This window comes from Heloderma suspectum, chromosome 4, assembly GCF_057233095.1.
Source record: "Heloderma suspectum isolate Gila_16-S chromosome 4, 16-S_ref, whole genome shotgun sequence".
Taxonomy (NCBI): Eukaryota; Metazoa; Chordata; class Lepidosauria; order Squamata; family Helodermatidae; genus Heloderma; species Heloderma suspectum.
In genome coordinates, this window is record NC_139461.1 from 86,887,466 (window position 1) to 86,910,812 (window position 23,347).

Consider the following 23,347-nt stretch of genomic DNA (forward strand, 5'->3'; position numbering starts at 1 on the left):
GCTCTGAACGCCTCTACCAATGGAACTGCATTAATGGTGGTGTCCAATTCATGACGAATCTGAGAGACTTTATCCTCAAAGCGCTGTGCAAACTTGTCACAGCGTGCTACTGAGGGTTCCACCTTCTCTCTCCCTGGCCCAGAATGTAACAGGCCGCGAACCACTCGGAAAAGCTCTGCTGGACGACACTGAGAAGATGCAATGCTGGTGGAAAAGAACTGTCTCTTTGCCACCCTCACCGCCACAGAGTAGGCTCGATAGTGGGCTCTTACCTGTGTTCGGTCAGACTCAGCACGAGTTTTCCTCCACCTGCGTTCTAGCCGTCTCCCCTCTTGCTTCATTGCCCTCAGCTCAGGTGTATACCAAGGAGCTGGCCGGGCTCTGCTCAGAGGGAGAGGGTGCTTGGGCGCGATCGTGTCAACCGCCTGAGTCATCTCTGCATTTCACAGAGCGACCTGGGCTTCGACAGGAGCACCAGCCATACCAGCAGGAAAATCCCCCAGAGCCCTCTGGAATCCATTGGAAGCCATTAATCTCCAGGGGCGAACCATTTTAATAGGTCCCCCACCCTTGCAGAGGGGGAAGGCTGCCAAGAGTCTAAACCTCAGCAGGAAGTGATCTGACCATGACAAAGGGACAGATGTTAATTCCTCCACTTTCAGATCACCATCCTCCTGCCCAGTCGAGAAAACCAGATCAAGCGTGTGTCCTTTTATATGCGTTGGGCCGATGACATGTTGGGACAGCCCCATGGTTGTCATGGCGGCCATGAAGTCCTGAGCCACCCCGGATACAGCGGCCTCGGCATGGAAGTTGAGATCCCCCAGGACCATCATCCTAGGGGTCCTCAACACCAAGTCCGAGACCACCTCCGTCAGCTCAGGCAGGGAGTCTGATGGGCAGCGGACATATCCAGTTCTGTTAGAAGATTGTGGCCAAATACTTTTATAAACAGCAATGCACTCAAATATACTGTAGTACAACATCCTCAAAGAAGACAAATGAACAAATCACAAGACCAAGGTGTTATGTTCAAACTAGATATGACAGTGACAGACTCACAAGTTAAATTGGGTTGCAGTTGAATCGCTATAAAGTTGGGATTCCGGAAGAGACAATTTAAAGTGCAGAATGGGAAGATAGGAAGAGGTTGCTGAACTCCTTCTCCTGCCTGCATTTTCCTTCTGGACCCACTTCTCCCCAGCCATTTTTCTTGCAGGGGTTCTCTGAGATTGAGAGTAACTCTATCCAGAAGAAAAAAGCTGCAAAGGAGGTGTTGGGATGGGTGAACTACAGGCAAGGGAAGGTTTCTTCTCTCACCTGCTCATTCTGTGGTTTAAACCCCACCTCCTCCCACTTTATTTGGCACAACCAGAATTGTAACAGATGGGATGTAGCACCATAGCACCATAATGTGTAATAGGAGACTACGATGGACCTCACAATTTGATATCCACAAGTAATCAGTAAAATATACATTTTTCAGAAATATATGAAGTAACAGTTTTTTTGAAGTTATTTCATATAGTTCATCTGCAGATGTGTAAAAGACCCACCAAACTGTCTTAACTGGATAGTAGTAGTCCTATTATAGCAAGATGATTTCATGGGAATGAATGAAGGTAAGGTAAAATTGTAGCAGGCCAGACAGCACTGCAGAGCATAGCTGCAATCCTTCCTGCCTACCTTTGAGGGGTGGGGAGGCTGTAGAAAGGTGCACTAATGAAATAGATAAGGCAGCACATTAAGTGAAAAGGTGGGAGGAACGGACCATGAATGATGAAATATCCCTGTGATGGAGAGGGATTGCTTTGCTGGCATTTTCCACCTTTTGCAACGGATTGCTCCCTTACCCCGGTAATATATTTGGAACTATCAAACTGCTTTTGCTTTACTTTTGTTCACTGGGTCTAAAGCAAGAGCTACTAACTGCTTACCATAATCTTCTTACTTACTGTCACTTCTGGCTCACATAACAAATCTTTCAAATTACATATCACAGTGAACGCTGTGTTCAAATTATTTTGCAAGGGCAGGAATTCCTATGTTCCCTGTACCTAAACATCTGATTTCATTCAGTAGTATTCATATTTTATTCCTTTGTGTTTTTGTGTTAATCATGCGTATTTTAACAATATAGAGGAACATAAAGTCTTTTTCACACCTAATGGACAAATGACAATAAAGACGGCTTTAGCGAAAGAGATTTCCTCCCTTTCTCTCTGATTCCCCCCCCCTCGCATGCTGAACCCCACTCACTATGACAACTTAAAAACTCAGTGTAAAAACTGAGTTTTTGCTTATATTAGTGAAGGAAACTCTAAAAGGTCTTAATAAATAAATAAAAATTAATAGTGTTTTAATAAGCTGTTATATTATTTTAGAAGAATGATATGATCATATGAAACAGTCGAATCCGGAATGGAGTATTAACGGAATACCATAATATCAAAGGTGTTCATTAGATATTCAAACCTGATCATCTTTGAGGGCAAAAGTATAGAAACCTTCAGCAAATATCATGTAAAGAAAAATGCCAAAATCCATTATCAATGTAATACCTTTATTAGGTCAATCAAAAGATAACAAAAATTGTGCAAGCTCTCACTTTTTTTCTGGTGACATCTAAAGAAAGCTTTATACACATTGGTGTCTATGGTCCAACAAAATGCTAGGCACATGCTAAAGCCTATTGAAATCATCAACTTTTAAATATGATTATCGGATAATCAGATTAATACTGTACCTTCATGACATCTCGATAAGACTGTACAACTTCAACAACTTCTTTATCATTTTCATCGACTACACCTTCATCCAAAGCCTCATAGCCTTCATCTTTGGTCCCATCTGCTTCTATCGTATTGGTCATATGATCAATAAGCTGCTCCAAGGGAGGGCTTAGCTCTCGCTCTTCATTCTCTTTCAAGCCATAATCCAGTGCTTTATAAATTATAATTCCCAATGATTCTATTATCTGAAAAGGAAGAATTATATCACTTTTTAGATAAATGATCTTTTTGTTACTATGAGCTGATAGGCATTGTAATTCAAAGTATCTGAAGGGCACCAGGTTGGGAAAGGCTGGGTTATACAATATCAGCAGCTAACTAAGGAAAGACAGTCCCTGCTAAATCTGTGTTGCAGAAGAAGACGACATCATGTATAGTACAACAATGGAAACATCACAATTAATGAGGTGCTAATATCTAAACCCTGCAAATTCTGCTCCCCATGTCAGTAGTTTTGAAAACACCAGAACAGAAACAGGTGTATGTGTTAAATGTTTATATCCTGAGTAAGACTGCTTCCAGACAGGTGGTTTCTAGTGCTACCCAATCATTGCTCATCCATTGTAACCTACCAGTAGAATTACAATTGATTTTTAACAGTATTTGGAGAACTGTGCTTTTTCTATGTGTATCACAAAGCACACTATGTTCCATCAACACCTGTGGGCATGACATAGCTGCTGTGGACAGGACAATTTGAAGCTCAGCACACATTCACTATAACTTTTGTCGTGGGTGCCTTTTTATAGCCCCATTAATTTTAAAATTATTTTAATTAGCTTTAAAACACTTATCTAGTATTGATTTTTTTAATGAGACAGGCATAGCACTGTATCACCATAATGCTATAATGTTAATATTTGTATTATGATGTTATAGTGCTATAACATTATAACACAATTATCCTCATTTTTAACAAAGTTAAAAAAAACCCAGTCAGGTTACCACCATTTTAGCATTATGCTCTTATAGTGCTATCCCCGCTTTCATTAAAAATATAATTAGAGGAGCATTTTAGTACTACTTTAAAGCTCAATTAGAAGTTATTATGACCATTTATTATTGGGGTCATAAAATGGTACATAATATTTATAATGAATGTGCTAAACTGTGACATGTTAAAACCCTGTTCTTTGAAAAAACTAGGAGTAGCACTAAAGGCATCTACACCCATGGGGATTGTACTCTTCCATTCCCCTAGAAAGAGTTGGAGTTTCTGCAGTCTGAGAAAAGATGGAATAACCACAGGGAAAATACAAGATGACAATGATTGGATGAGACATTGTATAGATGCCCCATAAAAAATGACTCACTGAAACATGCAATTCCACACTAAATGCCTAGTGTGGAAGCATCCTAAGACAATGACCTGGTTTGCACGACACAATAAGCCAGGGTGGGTTGTCACTGTGGGTTGGTTCCAAATAGCTTGTCATGATGTCTGAACCTGGAGTGGTTTTTTCATCATGGGTTGTTTTCCAAAACAAACCACCCGGAGAGCTCATAGCTTGTTGTTGGTTTGTTCAGGGTGACTTGTTTTTTGGGTGGCTTGTTGTGGCGTCCGAACCCAGGAGGGCAACTTTTTCATGGGTTGTCAGGAATGGCTAGAGAGCCACCCAGCAAGAGTGGCAAAAACCACTTGTGATTTCATTAGCGCTGCTGCCATCCTCCCTCATCCCTTGTCAGCGCCCTTCACCCCATGCTCCTAAAAATTAAGAAAGGATAGTGGAGAGTGTCCCGAATGCATTCGCAAACTTTATTTTATTTTGTTTTTTTGGTCTTGCGCAAGTGTGTACATTTAAAAATCCACTGCTATGAAATCTGCATAATTTCCCCCTCTGCTTTACTGCTCTGCCATGAAATCTGTGTATCTTTATTGATCCCCTTCATTCCCTGCTCTGCCTTGAAATTTGCATACTTTTACGGATCCCCATCATGGCTCTGCCTTGAAATTTGCATATCTTTACCAATCCACCTCACTGCTCTGTGTTGAAATGTGTGTATCTTTACTGATCTCCATCACTGCTCTGTAACCCATAAATATGACAGCTAAGAATGGAGACCAATGGACAGAAGTGACAAGCACGAAGGGGTGAGGGGAGCCAAAAGCAGCTGGTGGCTGCAAGAGAAGGAGCTTTTCAGGCTGGTGTAATTACTTCGGTAGTATGTGAAGCAGCCTTTTAAAACAAAGGTGTTCGCTAGCAAGACAAGCTTCAAAGTGGATATTGACAAGAGGGGAATATTGGCTTGCTGGGCTAAATGGCAGACAGGCGGTCTTGCACTCCCACACACTTGCGCAAGATCCCAAAGAAAAAAAGAAAAAGTTTGAGAACATATTATGTTCACGAGGGCTCAGAAATGTACAGTATATGCATTTAGCGATCTAATGCGGGGGGGGGGGAGGTCCCCTTGTGAGCTGGCAACCCCAGCAGACCAATTGCAGAAAGGATGCTGCCATAGGGAACGAGGATTCCAGCCCCAAAGGTGCCTGTGATATGTGCTGGGAGCAAGCGGGAGAGAGAAACAAGCCACAGCAAGCCACAAAACAGGAGCAATGAGCAACCCACCAACCCACCGTGGCTTATTCTCAGGGTGACTTAGCGGGAAATGCAAACACGCCCAACATAACAAAGCTGAGTATTCTGAAATAATAAGGAATAAGATGTAGAGAAAAATTCCTGAGGAAACAAAGGGTAAAAAAATCTGAATATATTAAGCAAATACAGTAATATATACTTTCACATTAAAAAGTGGTATGGCCTTTGTGCCATCTCAGTAACAGTCACTCTTCCCAATACTAAAGCGGGTGTCCTTCTTTGTGCCTTAATGGAAGAAAGGAAATGGTGGGGTCAATTTCTATAGCCAGGGGGGTAGGGCACACAGAGCATACAGAAAATCTTGGGGTTTTTTAAAGCTCCAGGCTTAGTTGCAATCCACTAGTCCCAACAAAACCTGCAAGGACAAGGGATAGTATAAGCTTGCTGCTAGCAAACAAACATTGGCAGAGGAGAGCAGCATGCAATGGCAAGCCTTAAGCCTATCACTGGTAGTTAGCTGAACGGAAACAGGTGGACTGCAGCCTGCTTCTCTTCAACCAAGGTCTGAAAGAGGAGGGGAAGAAATTGGATTTAGAGGACTCTCAAGTACTCATCTTCCAAACCCAATTCCCTGCCCCATCCCACCATACAATAGGAAATGGCTTCAGGGGCTAAGGGGAGCGAGCCCAAACTCACACCTCCAGCATTGAGCACCATGAACTCAGGGATGAACATGTCTTGCTGTGTTCATCTCCTGAGCTTGAGACAAGCCTCTGAAATAGCTGCAAGGCTGAACAGCAGAAGCAAGCTCAGATATACTCTGTTCAGTGCCCAGAGTCATTGCAGGTGCTGAACAGCTGCCATGGCAGCCCCTCTGCTCAAGCCCAGCTTCAGCAGAAGGGTTGTGGTTGCCTTCGCTGGAGACTTCTCTAAGGATAGCTACTACTGCTACAGCCTCTCTACTTATTCTGGGAGCTTCCTTCACAAATGAAGCACAGAGGTTTTTCCTGGAAGCAGTCATTTTTCCTGGGGACAGCTCTGTGAAATTAAGTGCAGAAAGAACTAAAAACGGCCCCCTCTCAAATGAGGCAGTGGCAGCTGTCCCCAACGCCAGTTCTGCAGAGATGAACCCAGGGAGATCAATCACAGTCCCTCTGGTGGAGCCAAGTGCATTCTGGCTCAAGCAGAGAGGCTGCAGCAAAAGGGTGGAAAATGGAGGAAAAACCCTCTTCTTAGCCCTGTTCCTGTACTCCTCCCTCTACAGGAGATTTTTGTGGGGTCCCACTTGTATAATAAAAATTAACATAAGCTGAAAGTTGTAAAATAAACTCCAAAGTGTTAGGTAAAGCATATGTACAGAGTTACATTTTATAATAGGAATGTTTCTTTACATTAAGGAGCATTACTAGACTACATTTTTGTTCTTCACTCCATAATTATGTATAAATTAGAACTACATAATTCAAGGTGGATTAGTCCAAAAGCACTTGAGGAATCTAGGACTGCTTTATGGTCCAAATTAAACATTTAAAAAAGCAGAAGGGAAACATTCAATTAATAGTCAGGGTTAATCCTTTCCCCACCATTTCTTCCATAGTGGATGGAGGAAAGGGTTAAGCACCCCTCCTGCTCCCTTCTCCAAATTACACCGTCCCTTGCTACTTTTTAGATACTTGGAGGCCTAGTCTCCAAGGTCTGAATGATATGTTTACGTTAATGAATTAAATGAAGATTTTAGAAAAAATAATATGGGAAAGCTCTCTATTTTATTATTTTGTTATTTTACATAGTGGTTAAATCAGTTTTAAAGTGCTGGAATTTATTCTATTTTTACAGTGTTTCAGCAGTTTGTTCATTAGGAAAGGCTGTAACAAAGCTAAAGCAAATTAACACTTCACTGGTATTTAGTGCAAAATTTCAAGTTGACTTTATAGGAAATGACAGTTGAAAAAATAGCTTGTGGAAATGCTTCCTAACAATATTGTACATACTCCAGCTCTGATCTACACATTGATACATGAGTGAAAATGGGTTTTGCCTTACTTTAGTACAAAAGTGTGCCGCACAGGGCCCCCACCTCCAGCACCTGTGGTACATCTGCATGTGCAGAACAACATGCAGCGTAACTAACATTGACAAGTCTGATGCACTGATCACCTGTTACGCCAATCCCAGTACCTCTTACTGGGTGATGGCTGTTATCTATCTATTAGGAGGATTTTGAATTCTCCTTTTAATTCTACTGAGGCCTTTTACTTTTCATGTGCTGTATTGCAATATATATTTTCTACCCATTTAAAGTGCAATTTAAAAATTGCTTTTACTTTTCAATCATCTTGAAATGTGTTAATATTTATCATGCGTGCCATTCCCCCACACTTACAAGATATAAAAGGGCATTGTCTATACACTTGCCCTCTTCCTGAGGTTCCCGAGGTTCATAAATAAAGTAACAAAGCTGCAATGCATGGCTGAACTCATAAACATTAAAAAGGCAGTTCTCAGCCAAAATTCCTGTCACACTCCTAATTCTCCAACTTCTCAATTAGTCATCCCTTCATGAGTATGAGGCACAAATAATCTTGCTAGCAAAAAGTCAAAGTAACTCAAAATCCTTTTAGTAAGCTCCTAAGGAGTCAAATTTAATTTATAACGGCAAATACTCTTCACCCTGCTAAAGGACTTGCCAGGTTCTGACACACTTGGTTCTGGTGATGTTTGTAAGCTCAGTTTGTAAGCTCAGTAAGCTCAGAGAAAAATCATACCAAGGCAAAAACTGGAACAAGCATTCCATAAAAAAACCCCAAGTAATCCTTAAGTCCTTAATGGTGCTTCCATACTATGGTTTTATTGTGCAATTGCCCTGCCTCATTCATGGTATTTTATAGGGTAGTCAAGACGTTGTCATATTCCATTTGTAACCTTGCTGTGTTTTTCCACTGCTTCTTCCATCTTTTTTCTTACCTCAGCTATTCGTTAAGGAAGGAAAGATGGAATAGCTGCACAGTGCCTTGTTCTTGAGGCTTCAAGCACTATTTAATTGTTAGTTCTCCATTCAGGGTTTACAGCAGGGGACCTCAAGATTTTTTGGTCTGTGGACACAGTTAGAAAATGGCTGCCATGGGGTGCCTTGCCAATTCATAATCTGGCTATGATGGTGGACATAGCCAGTCATAAAACACCCATTTTCCAGAAGGCAAAACTGGTGAGATTAAAAGTAACCTGTACAAGAACCTAAGTACAACATAGAGGTAGAGTCTGCAACACCACTTTCGAACCCAAATAAAGATGGTATTGGAGGGGAGCAAGCACGCCACCCTTCCAGTTAGAAACAACATTATTTTTTTAAAAATCTTAAGTAATAAAATGAAAATCAGGAGGGCCAGGGAGCCTGGTAGGCACAATAAGATGTGTCCATGAGTACATTGGTGCCCATGGGCACCTCACTGGAGACCCCTGGATATATGGTGTGGGGGAGAGCAGTACCATGCCAGCCAGCCCCACATGATACGTTGTTGCGATCACCAGATCATCAGAAAGGAGAGCACATAACCTCTCAATCCAGTTGGGTATCAGTGCCCCACTAGGTGGAAAGCATTCTCAAAGGCTTTCCTTTCCAAGTCCCCTAAATGTGTAGGCACTGAGGGTGGGTGAAGAGGCTGCAGTGATGAAGGAGACAGAGATGAAAGGCACAGTCCTACTTCTCCCTCCATGTATATGCCATACATGAAAAGAGCTATAGAGTGGTATTCAGCAGCATAAACATAAGAGGAAGTATGAAGTATGTCTTCCTTTAGTTGAAGCAAAGGTTACTTTGCTCCTAGCAGGCTTGTAGTCATGATGGTTTGCACCATGACTTTGACCCGGTACTATCTTTGGAGATGGGTCCCAGATGGCTTCCCTCCACTTGCCCAGCAGTGAGCCAGCGAGGGAGGGAGGGAGTGTGCCGGCCATTGGCCTTGCTTTTGTTCTTCCCCCTTGACTGGGGCCTCCTGAGAAAGACAGGGAAGGGGAGAGGGAGGGTGTGTGAGGAAGGGAGGTGGAGGTGGCACTGCTGCTGCCTAGCTGCGTTCAGCTGAGCTAGACCCTCCCCAACACATTGGGCGGTGGCAGCTGCAGCTGCATGGGTGTGCCAAGCATGGCTTCCTAGCTCAAGTGAAAATCGTGGCCTCCAGAGCCAGCTTATAAGGGAGGCAGTGGAGTTTTAGGGGTGGTGGCTGCAGCGCAGCCGGGGAGAACCCGCTCGGTGGCGGGTGGAGGAGTAGAACATGAAGTAAAAGTGAGCTAGGAAGTGGGAAGGGGGCTGAATTTCTCAGATCGGTGGGCGAGATCACTTTGGGGAGGACAGTGTGTGTTTGTGTGTGTGTGTGTAGCTCATGCTTTAGCCCTTTTTGTATGGGCAGTGGAGTGCCACCTCAAATAATAATTTTGAAAATTCCCTACCTTGTACAGCTATTGGGCAGAATGAAGTGGTTGACTGAGAAGAGGTGCTAGAATTGTTTTGCTTGGCTTCTAAGCTGTGCTTTACATCTCTATTCAGAATTAAGCCCCAATGAGTCAATGGGACTTACTTCCAGATAAGTGTGCATAACAGTGCAGCTTAAATATCATTGTTTGGTAACTCCTTTAAAATGCAGAGCAATAGTTTTTTGATAGTACTGTTCCCCTTTGCAAACCTGTAAAAACTAGATGACATAATAAAAAAGGGGTTTTAACATACACCTTTGCTGTTTAGTTAGGCCCCACATTGTTAGAAGTTGAGAAATAGGAATGTTGTCCAGCTCTCAAAGATGTTTTTATGCAGTCCTTTGGCATATAAGCTGGTCTGTTGATGAAGAGTTTTTAATTGGTCAGCTGCTGTTTATTTTTATTGCTGTTTTTATTTTTTGTAATGTATTTGTTTTTATGTTATGTTTTAATTAACATTTTGTTTTTAATCTGTATTTTATTATCAGCTGTATAGAGTGCCATTTTTTGTCGGAAAGGTGGAATATAAAGTAAATAATAAATACACAATAAACAAACAATGGGGAGGAAATATCTAGGTTATTTAGCAATCTAAATAATAAAATAATAGATATCTAGGTTAATCTAGCAATCTGTGAACAAGTCAACTGAAAGGGGATTTTGCCACCTGAATCTCTTACTCAGCCTCCAGTCTGTCTATTTAAGGTACAATATAATGCATGCTTAGACAGGAAAAAGTCCAACTTTCCCTGTGGTTTGACCGCAGAGTCTGGTCCTCAGAGGTATACTGCCTCTGCACATGGACTTTCAACATCACCATCATGGCCAATAGCCACTGATGGAACCATCCTACATGAATAAAAGCTATCAATGAGAGTGGCCATTACTACATCTTTGTGTCAGGGAATTCTGTATGTTAATTGTACACAGCTGTTTGTTGTTTTCTTTTGCAAATCACCTGCACTCATTGTATGATAAGAATATGTCGTATGAAGGAGAGGGTGAGATTTCCTTTTTCCTGTTCACTATCCTTGGTGCAAGCAGTGCTATTGGGAGGCAGGGCTGTAGCCCTGATCATCAGAGGCAGGGTACCTCTGATTGCCACCAGATCCTGTGGGGTCCAGCAGGAGGGGATGGCTTTCTCCATCTTGCTCTGTTATGAGCTTCCTGGAGGCATGTGGTTGGCACTGCTGGAGACATGGTTCTGCATTATTACTTTACAAATACCAGGGATGAAAAGTAAGATGAAGACTGCAATCCCACACAAACTTACATAGGAGTAAACCCATTGAACTCAATGAGATTTCTGAGTAAACAGGCATAGCACTGATTTGCACTGAGCACTGAAATAGAATATGGTGAAATCACAAGTAATTGCACAAACATAATTGGGAAAAATTATGGCTTAGAGATAAAGTGGCTGAAAGCTCATTTTTATTGTATAAGGTTGTATAATCTTAGAAAGGGGTGTGGCTGTGAGGGGTGTGGCTATGAAAGGACCCTGCACTTCTGAATTTGCCATTACACTACTGGTTCCTTGTGTCAACATTTCTGATTCTTTTTCACAGAAGCTTCCGATTTTAAGGATTCCCTTTCTTTGTACACCTGCACAGTTTTTCACGATACACTCCATTAGAGAGCAAAGACTCTTTATTTTAAATAAAACCAAAATTAGATGCCAGCTTTCATCACTGCTTATTTTAACTTTACCAAGATCTCGTTATGGAAGTTGAGTCCCTGGCCAATCATCTTCCTTCCAAAAGCTCCTTGTTGGAGCTGGGCAAGGAGGAGTGACACACAACTAGCACTGTTTTAGAATTTGTATGAATTCAGCATGTGAAAGAGCACCGGTAAAACAGAGAAAGTATTCTGATATTTAAACAACCTTTTTTTAATAAGGGAAGGGGACAATGAATTCATAATTGTTAATTTCTTAATATTTTGGGTATTGTGTAAAAGAATGTAACCTATGCCAATTGATGAAAAAGTCTGTAGTGAGAGGATAGGGCAAAGAGTAAAAGAAGAATCCTATTCACTGGAATTTCCTTCACCTGGTAAAACTGAGTAAATACATACAGCAGTACATATAAACCACGGCTGTCCCGCCAGTCACAGCAAAGGAGAGGAAAGATGGTTTCCTGAAGTCTGTTCCCAGGGAGCCATCTGTATAGTTCTTCAAAGCACTGGAATGGTCAGGGTATTTCTCCACCCCCAATTATCTACAATTTTTTTGAAGGTTTTCACATGTCCATACAATAATTGCTTTTCTATTGTTCTCCAATCAATTGGCACACTCCAGCAAAATGTTTATATTACAATAGGTGGATGAATATTATTATTTAGTAACAGAATTAGCTTCAATTTGGGGGTATTTTCATTTATTGACTGGCGTGTGATAAAGTTGTATTTGGGGAAAATATGTTAACACAATCTACAGAGTTTGGTTACTGAAGCTGCAATCCTATACATACTTGCGTTAGTCCCACTGAATTCAACTGGGCTTTCAGTGAAGTAGACATATATAGGATTGCACTATATTTAGGCTAGCAGAGGATGAATATAGACAGCATTACATGTACAAAGTCAAAACAAAATCAAAGCAGCTATTCCAGCACATCCATTGTTCTCTTTATTGGCATATGACTTTTCTTCAACATCCTTGAGAACAGTATGTGCAAGTAGGAAAAATATGTGTTTAAACACTTCCAAATAAAGGACAGCTAATCTTTATGTTTAGAAAGTACTCATGTGAACTCCCTCAGCAAACCAAGAAAGAAACCGAAGAGTTTTATTAGAAAGGAGTCAAACATATTTAAAATTACTAACTCACTGTTATTCTACCATTAACCCCATAGTGTATGCCTATTGCCTATTTAATTATAGATATTAACAAACGAGGTCCAAAGAAAGTTAACCAGTGGTATTACACCCCAAAGAATGTTCAATGCAAAGAACCTATAGAAATTTCCCATTCCAGTTTCTCACAGCCTTATAAATATTAGCAAATGGAAAACAATGCACTTTACATGTCTCATCTAATATCACGTTCATTGGCATTATATATTGGTCAGTGTCTGTGCAACACATGTCTCTACTGCCATTAACAACTGCAGAAAGAGAACATCGTGGAGATAAAAAATATTTGATCTTTTTTCTTTTCTTTTTTAAAGGTATGTCTGCACTGGTACTTCCTGGAATCACTGTGAATTAGTCCAAACTGAGTGCAAAGGGCCTACATATCTGCCATTATACTATGGATTAGCTGAGCATAGGCTACAAATTGTAGTGCAACCAACCAAGGAGATTCAGACTGCTGACTGGCAGATGAATCTTTACTGGCTCACTCACCATACCAATGTTCCTATCAAAAATAAAATGTACTAATGAAGCAGTACATTTGCATTATGCCAAAGTATTGTGCAATGTGAGAAGTATTATGTAATCTGTCATGCAAATTCTGAATGGCTGTCCATATGCCATGCAGGATGAAACTGATAATGATCATGCAGCTAACCATTTTAAGTCCCTGGCATTCAAACTCATGACGCCACATGATTCATAAAGTGGGGTGGTGTATCCTGTGCCATACAACAAAGAATCTGGATATTTGCATATTATTTTCTTCCAGAGAAATAAAACTTTTACATTTTAGATGAACTGTCTCGTAGATCTGTGGTTGCAAATAAAATACCCTTTCAATGCCTACTGAAGTCCCATACGCCAGGAGCTTGGATCTCAAGTATTAGTAGGGAAGGACATAATTCTAGTCCTCATCCTGCTGAACAGGAAACATAATGTTAAGTCCTCTGGAGTTTAAAAAAATGATTTATTTGGGAAGCGGGGAGAGGAAGTGGTGCAGGAATAAAAATGTAAATGAAAACGCCCAACAGAATGCATAGACTTAGTTCGCATGAAAAAAATAAACCACCGTGCTGGGTGCAATCTCCATAATCACCACCTGGGCACAGCTTATTGTATCATCCGAAACAACCCTCCAATAACCCATGGCCTGGTTTGGATGACACAACAGGTTTGGATGACACAACAAGCAGTGTCTGGGCAGTGATTATGGAAGTCATACCCCGCACACACCTGGCATGCGGCGCAATTTAAATAAGCCATGGTGGCACAAATAAGCCATGGTGGCTTATTCTGATCATGCAAACCGGCATACCATTGCTGGTGCATGCAGTAGGTATTTGCTGAACAGAATAAGATACACATTTCATTTCTAACGAGCAGCCTTAAACCACTTCTTACATACAAATTTATCCTTACTAATTTCCTAGTGAATATCATGGCCCTGCAGCATCAATCGAAGGTATGGAAGTGAAAAGGGTTAATCACTTAATTATCAAATTAAATTTAAAATATTGTTAGAGGAACTAGTGGAAACAAAAATAGAAAAATAAAAATAAAAAGGAGATCAGAGAAAGTAGGAGCAAAGAATACTTTGCTGCACAGACAAAACTCAAATAAAAGACAAGCAGAACTGGGAACTGGATAGAACAAAGGGAGCTTTCATTGAGTGTTGCATAAACAGTAAGAAATATAAAAATCAACCTCTTCATGAAAGAAAAAACTATTAATATGGAAGCAGCAAGGGATGTCAAAACAAGTCAATTAACAAGGCTGCCTCTGGGGACTCAACTCTTTGATGTTTTAAATATCAGTGAATAATTCCAACTCCTGAATTACAGAATACACAAGTTTTCTGTTTCATTTCACTAACCCCACTGTGCAGATTATTTTCTTAGAAAATAAATAACAGACCAAAGGCCAATACAGAATAACCCAGTAGTAGGCCGTATATTTTTGGTTGTCAGGCAGGAGTCTCTCTCAGGCTAGCCACTAGAGGTATTTTAACTGGAGATGCTAAGATTAAATCTGGGTCCTCATGAACATAAAACAAATAGTGATGATGATGCTCTGCCTCTAAGCGATTGGTCCTGTAATATTTGCTGCTACAACCTTTGTAAAATGATGCTGTAGGAGACTGAAATGCGGAACAAGCTCTACTTAGCACTTTGCAACTCTTACTGCAACTGAATGCAAAATGGCTACTTGTCATTTCTCTGTGTTCCCCAAAACTGCTTCTCTCTGTGCACCCACTTATGGAACACTATGGTTCCTAGTATTATAGCATACCCACTCCTTATATCAATGTATTGTTAATCTTCTCTATTATCTGTTGGCTAAGTCACTATTTCTATTTCACAACATTAGGCCACTGATGAAGAATTGAGGTTAACATAAGCTTTCTTCAGTGTTTCTAGAGAAGATGTGATTTTTTTTTAGTTAGCCAGCTAGGATTAGAAACATGCCTTTGTTGAATCTGAATAGAATTAAGAATACTTGCACAACTATAGTGAAAGGCATAGAAAAATAATTAAAGCAGATAATGAGTATCAAATAACAAGCCATTATAAAGAGAATGAAAATAATCAATATTTCTGAAACAAATACAGGTCTATACTCAGCTTATTTTTAAAAACACTTATTTGAATGTTACTACTGGGGCAGGGAGGGAGAACAATTTCCCACAAAAACAAGGGATGACACCCTATAAAGCTAGAACTAAACAAACTAAAAAGGAGGCTCCCTAAAACTTACTCGCAGAAGTAGTATGGAGCAAGTTCCCAAAGCTGCTAATACAGTGGTAAAAAAAGACAAGTGAGCAGGAGGTGTTTATTCCACCCCTTGAGGTATGCCCTATTGGATAAAAGTGCTATATTGGGCATGGGAGAAGCTATGAATTGTAGCTCCCTGGCTACAGCTCTAGAGTTGCTTTTCCTTTCCTGAGGATAGGGATGGAGGACCACAGGCTTCTGCCTGCACTTACAGATCAGAAAGAGCACCAATAGCCAGGTCAACATCACAAAATGAATTGCAACTAATTAGTCACACTTGCCTGTCACACTAAACCAAAGTTTAGCGTGACATGAACAAGCAGAACCAAACTGAAGTGAGCCTTGGGTTTCCCACTCCCCCTCTTGCACGACCAAGATGCATTCAGCAGCTTTCATTTCCACTTTAACTTTAGTCTATTTTGCTGTCTGGATCAAAAAATTGTGGTTAACATTAACTATGGTTAGTTTCAAACAAGCCAGCTTCAAACAATAGTTACTGATGCTGGTTTGTTTGAAATTAACCATAGTTAATGTCATTACAGCTCTGGGTTCACACACTATACTATGTGGTTAATCAAAAACATAAACAAAAGCTTCCAAATTACTTCTCTTGGCTGTGCAGAAAGAGAGGGACATTTGTGCCTGTTTGTAACCATCGTGCTAAACTGTGGTTTAGTGTGATATACAAATATGGCTAAATATACTCAGCAAGTTGCTCCAAATGAAACCTATAATTGAACATGTACAAATGCACTGGTATGTGGTGGCTACATAAACCTAAAATACCAAATATTTATCTGTTGTCAGGTGAGCATGGAAGGCTTTGAAAATGGAGCACCGCAGCCTTCTACTGAGATAGGCTCAGGCTACAACCCTGACACACCACAGGCTTGGAATGATGATGATGTCTTTAGTGTCATCAATGTTCATGCTGCTTCACAAAATAACAAAAGATACTAGTTCCTTGATGAAGTTGAAATCTAAAATTCAACACGGGGGGAGGGAAATCAAAGGAAAGGGGAAATCACACGAGGCAAGGATAAATAAGTAGAAAATGCTTTTCAGTTCAACTGCATGTACTTAGGTTGAATTCTATTACTCAGTGGTGACTAAGGGGGTATACCAAATGATTCACAGGAAAAGTGGGTTGAGGAAGAATTTGAAAGGGGGAGAAAGGAAGAGGTGACATTGGCTGTATTCAGATGATCACAGGGGGGAAAGAAGCCACTGTGACTTCTTTTCCCTGCCCAGCACATGTCACTCGCATGACCGCCATCTCCCTAATTACCCGCGATGAGGCATGTCACGTCATCCAAACCCATCGGGGGGGGTTGGGGGCTTCTAAACCACCCTACAACCCCTACAACAACCATGGGTTGTGGGGTGCTTTAGAAGCCATCCCCGCCATGCACCTCGCTGGTTTTGGATGACACGCTAACCTGGGTAATTAGGGAAATGGCAGTTGTGCAAATGGCACGCATGGGGCAAGGGAAAAAAGCCACAGTAGCTTCTTTTCCCCCTGTGAGCATCTGAACCTGGTCATTGTGTAGGTGCTCTGCAAGACAGTAACCAGTGGATACAAGAATCTGAGTATAGGGGACGGTCTTGCAAGGTTCCCCAATTTGATTATAAGGATTGTTAGAAAATAAAGTATCAAAGATCTGTTACAAAAGCACACTTAGGCTACAATCCTACAGCCACCTACCTAGAAGTAAGCCTAACTGAACTCAAAGGGACTTACTTCTGAGTAGATATTTATAGGATTGCACTGTTAGAGATTTACTGATCCCAGAAGGGGCTTAGTTAATGTCCTCCATAGATGACCCTATAGATCCACACACATATCAGATCATTTACTCTCAAGGGGTTGAGTAACTTTGCTTGTCCAATAGTAAAGACTGGGAATGGACACTAGCCAAATAGACGATTCATCCCATGCAACAGTGTTCAACAGTTTTTAAAAAGTATTCCACAAACCATCATTAATATCTGCAGTCCAAAACAAGCTTCAATAATCCATGCAGCATTCATTAATAAAATTGTGTTTTCAGTCCATTACATAATTTAACAGCATGACGCTTCTGTTCTGTGCCAATAAAAGCTAAGAAAATCCTAATGGATTGTGCTTAATGCTATGACATGATGTTATGTTATTAAACTGTTCTAAATCAAGTGAGATATCAAGTTGTAATTTCAGATAATTCAGAGAACCAGCATCATACATTATTTCTTGGTTCATGCAAACGTAGTTAACGCATTCTGCAATGTTGTTTACGTCAAATATAATTAGTTTACCACTGTCATTGCTATAAATACAATAATATATATTAAATAACTAAGAGCGGAATCCTATGCTTGTTTAGACATAAATAAGTCCTACAACTCCCAGTGTTGTCCCAGCCAGCCATGCTGGGAGTTGAAAGGACTTATTTCTTTCTAAACATGCATAGAATTGCACCCTAAGGGTATGTTTGGCATTACGAAGTGTTTACATCAGTGTCTAGATACTCAGGATACTACAGTCTTCATCATAATAGGGCAGGAAGTTCCACAGCACTTTTACTAACAGGCTGCTTGTCTCATTTTAACAGTGTAATCCTATACATATCTACTCAGACGTCCCACTGAATTAAACAGGGCTTACTCCCAGGGAAGTGGGTATTGGATTCTAGCCTAAATATCATTGTTGCTATATAGGCCTTTTAGTAATTTTCTGGTCATGTTTTCAAACTATCCCCATCCCCACTACCATAATGTCAGAAATTTAGTGGGAGTCTGTTTTCTCGCTAGAATGGTTATAAAAACATAGTATTAAAACAAAATTGAGAAAAGTCCTAATATTGCAAGAACTAGCAATAAATCAGCAGTATCAGAGAGCATATGCGATGACCTTGTATCTTGATATAAAATGTGTGTCTAGACTATCTTACATTTTTGTCATATCACGTATAAAACCCAGAATATTAAATATTGTAGGATGTCCAATAAAATGTAAACTTTCACCCTTATAACTTAAGATGGCCAGCCAAAGGGCATTCAAGTTCATGAAAAAATAAACTGATGAGAGTAGCCATCAACTCTATTTTAAAAGTACAATTATGGATTTTAACCAGCAGTTCTCTGTTCCTAGCATTAATCCAGTCTGTCACTTTATCCCCAATATCCCCAGCAAAGATGGTATCTGAGTAGTAAGCAAAGCAGTCACAATAAGCAGAAGGATGAATGGGTGCCTACCAAATCGGACAGATTAATAATCTCCTTGCCAAATGAAGCTGAAAGTACAACATGATTGCTGAAGATAAGCAGCTGACTGCTCTGATTAAATCAAAGAATAATGGGAGGGGGTACTAAATAATATACTCTCTTACCTTCACAGCCCTTGCAGTTGGCTGCATATTGAGTTAGGCTGCTAAATAAAACAAGTCTCCATCCCTTTTTCACAAGAAACTAAGGTAAAGTGTATTTCTGGCAGATAAGCAGCATTTGCCCCATATCACTAGTTCCCCATATCACTAGTTAATTTCTACATTAAGAGAAAGAACACTCCACCACAGACTTGTAAGAGTGCAACAATGAATTACAAGCTTACTATACAAGTACCCAATTGTAATTAATACACAATGACCAGACTATGAGATAGAGGTCTACACCTGTTCTTCAGGATTTTGATCTGTCAAGCTCGGATATTTCTTGGACTGGTTGCAACTTGAATCCAACCACTTTCAGATAACTGCAGTTACACAAGATAAAATGCCCTTCTTCTGAACATCCTTACCATTCAATTCTCTTTTACAAACAAATGAAAAACAAAGGTAATATATGTTTATATCCAATGAACATCAATCCTTTATTTTTTCCTGTATTTACTTCCTTTACCCTAAGCAATTCTATTCTGTTTTACCTTTAATTTTAGAAACCTCTTCCTCTCTAAAATATTTTCATGTAAATAGAACACTTCACCTGATCACTGAGAATGTTCACTTAGGGAATAATAATTTTGCAAATAGTGAATTTACAAAATTCACTAAAATTCACAAAAAATTCTGACAATCTATATGTTTACACAGTACTCTAGATTTCAGTGTCACATTGCCTTAATATAATGGCTATGTTCAGATGATCAAATCCTGGCTTAATAAACCAGGATATGCATCAGCACATAATTCCTTTGCTCCTACCTTTGCGCGAGTGAGTAAGCCAGGAAGTAGCAGTTAACCATAGCTTCCCATGATGACTGAACTAGGAACTATGATTAATGCTTTCCAAATAAATCAGGATTTGCAAGCGAGCTTTAAATATGGCTTCATATCCTGGCTTGTTTGGAAGCCATTCATCATAGTTTCCCAGTTTGGCTGTTAACAGGACGTTATGGTTAACTGCAACTTCCTAATTTATTTCCTTGCTTGTGTGAAGCATGATCAGAGGGTTGTGTGCAGGTGCCCAAAGCTTGTACATATCCTGGATTATTAAGCCAGGATTCAGTCATCCAAACACAGCCATAGTGTCAACACGTCAGACTTTGGAAGCTTTCTTTCTTTCATTCCATCTCTTGCATAATTTACATTGGAATGTACATAAAGGATAATGACCAAGCTGGACCTGGTTAAATATGTAGTCATCTACAGTGTCAGTTCAGAAGCACAATTAAATACCAGTTACTCTCACTCCTGGCATGGAGTGCTTGCTTTTTCAGGAGTAGACGGACTGGATATACTTTAGTCATGTCTACAATTTATGTTCTGTAATTTCAGATTCAGGCCTTTAAAGCAAATTTCTGGCATTTGACAAAGGAAAACCTCCCTGTTAAGACTGCATAAATCTGCTCAACTGTGATTTAATTCAAGGTTTTGCTTTGGGAAAATATCCCTCTCTTTACATCTCCACACCTGATATATCACTTTGATATATCACAAGGCTGCATATTGTCACTCTGCTTATTTAACTTATATGCAGAGTACATCATGAGAAACACCGGGTTGGATGAATCACAGGTCGGAATTAAGATTGTCGGGAGAATTATCAACAACCTCTGATATGCAGACGATACCACCCTAATGGCAGAAAGCGAAGAGGATCTAAAGAGCCTCTTGTTGAGGGTGAAAGAAGAGAGTGCAAAAGCTGGTTTGAAACTCAACATTAAAAAAACGAAGATCATGGCATCTGGCCCCATCACTTCCTGGCATATAGAAGGGGAAGAAATGGAAGCAGTGACAGATTTTACTTTCTTGGGCTCCAAGTTCACCGCAGATGGTGACTGTAGCCATGAAATTAAAAGACGCTTGCTCCTTGGGAGGAAAGCTATGGCAAACCTAGACAGCATAGTAAGAAGCAGAGACATCACCTTGCCGACAAGGGTCCGTCTAATCAAAGCTATGGTTTTCCCAGTAGTAATGTATGGCTGTGAGAGCTGGACTATAAGGAAGGCTGAGTGCCTAAGAATTGACGCTTTGGAACTGCATTGCTGGAGAAGACTCTTATGAGTCCCCTGGACTGCAAGGAGGTCAAATCAGTCCATCCTAAAGGAAATCAACCGTGACTGCTCATTGGAAGGACAGATACTGAAGCTGAAGCTCAAATATTTTGGCCACCTAATGCGAAGAGAAAACTCTCTGGAAAAGACCCTGATGCTGGGAAAGACTGAAGGCAAAAGGAGAAGGGGACAGCAGAGGATGAGATGGCTAGATAGCAATGAATATGAACTTGAGCACACTCTGGGAGAGAGCGCAGGACAGGAAGGCCTGGCGTGCTATGGTCTATGGGGTCACGAAGAGTCGGACACGACTGAACGACAACAATGTGTACCTGACTACATGAGAACTGTCCCTTACTGTTTGACTTGGTATGGTTCAGTTCAAGTGGATTCAGGGACAAAGGAGCTGAGCAGGGAGCTGCTGGCTACTGTACCTCTTGCAGATGCCATTACATCTCCCACCACTGTCTCTCCAACCTTGCCTGCTGTATTCAGCTGCTACCTGCCATCACCTGTTTTCAACTGCAAGAGCAGGAATATACAACAGTAAACATTACATTTTGTTATCACTAATAATGCATGAAATAAGATTCGACATCTGTTATTGAAAGACTATCAGCACTGGTCAAATCAACACAAATTGGAATTCCTTTTGACCTATGAAGTTTCTCTTTCAACATTATATTTATCTTTGGATTTTAAAACCTTGCCTGAATGTACTATATTTTCTTAAACATGTTAACTACTTTATTCATACATTCTGTAGGGTGTGTTTTTTCTTTCAACTTACAATTCTTTGAATAACCTTTCAACAAGTCCCATCACTTAGGTTTTATTCCTGCACTCTTTCCCAGATGAAGTTCAGTCTGCTGCGCCTAAGGATTTCTGAGCATCGTGATAATCACGAAAGTACTATCCAAGCTGACTATATGGTGAACAGCTTTTATATTTAGGCTTGCCAGAAGGTTTCAAAAATTGGAAATAATGGTAGGAGATTCTGTTAGCACTCAGGCACTTCAGCTGGAGTGTTAATTTTAATAGTACTTTGAACCTTAAAAGTACTTTGCATGGACTACCTCTGCTACTTGCCATATCATGTAGTACCTCCTTTCAAAAGCCAAGCATAATGTTTATGCTGAAAAAAAGATTATACACTGCTATTTTTATTGAACTGAAATGTTAAATTTAGTGATTTTACATATTTAGATTACTTGCCTAAAACTTTGTTTTACATTAATCTATGGGCTTTCTACCTGTTCCTTATTTAGTTTTGCTAAATGTGAATACTAAATAAAGAAGCATTCCTTGAAATAAGGAACAAGAAGCAAGCCCAGTTATCTGGCAAACTGTAATAAGGAAATCTGAAAGCTTTATTGTTTGGTTTTATTATTGTATTTATTAATCATCTATGGTTTAGACAAATGAATATCTTACACATCTGTTAGACCTACAAGCTTTAATCAATTAACAGCACAATCCTATTGCATGTTTGCTCAGAAGGAAGTCCCTCTGTGTTTAACGTGCTTACTTTCTAATAAGTGTTTTTAGGACTGCAAGCCTATATCTGTAGATTAATCAGAGCAAAAGCACATGTGACAGGGGCAACCATGTTTGTTGTTGGCATGTCTGCCTATTCTAGCCTTCTCCAAACTGGCACCTTCTTGATGTGTTGGACTCCAACTCCCATAATTCCCAGCCAGTATGGGGAAGGCTGGCCTATTCATATATGAAATGAGGGGGTCCTATGCATCTAACTGTGCATGCCTTGAGTTTTATCATGGAATAAAGTCAGGATATAAATGTAATTTTGAACATTAAAGAGGTCACAATAGTGAGGGGAACTGAAGTCTCCCTTGGCTTACTTCTCTGCAGTCTGTCATTCCAAGTATCTTCCTCGCAACCCAACCTCAGGCTTACAGGATTATTTTTTTTAACTAGAATGTTGAGGTTTACCAACCAGAGCTACCAACCAGATCCACCAACCTGAGCCAGACACAAAATAGCAGCTCAGAGAGTGGAGTCTATTATCTACTATACCCCATGAACTATGCAATGGAATATATCCAAACCTACTTGTGAGTTACCAGAGATCAGGGATTTTATCACTGCTCTCTAAAACTGACCACCAGACCTGAACATAGACCTAGTCAAAAGCAACTAAGTATCACTTGCATTCTACAGTGTATAACAGTGAGGCTAAAAAATCATCATTTAGCACAAGGACAGCTATGCCAAAGACTTTTTTTCCTTGCAATTGTACTTTTTCTTTTTAAGTATTGAGAGTAAGAAACCCTTGGAAGCCCACTATAAACTACCCAGATATCTGACAGTAGATCCTAAGTTATCTTCTGCCTGCCCTGAATTAGATCACATTCCATCCCTCACTTTATGCAAGAACAGGGCAGAACTTAATTAAATCAATGTGGCTGCCCCCTCCTCCATCAAGTCTAG

General features: G+C 40.3%; 1 protein-coding gene across 5 annotated transcripts in view; it reads right to left on the bottom strand.

Moving 5' to 3' along the window:
- Positions 1 to 23,347, bottom strand: part of SPIRE1 (spire type actin nucleation factor 1) — a 120,276-nt gene that overhangs the window by 68,500 nt on the left and 28,429 nt on the right. For all 5 annotated transcript variants that reach the window (XM_084849881.1, XM_084849877.1, XM_084849879.1 and 2 more), the window contains exon 3: positions 2,747 to 2,977. In XM_084849881.1, coding sequence (XP_084706007.1) covers positions 2,747 to 2,977 — 231 coding nt within the window. The remainder of the gene's footprint in view (positions 1 to 2,746; positions 2,978 to 23,347) is intronic.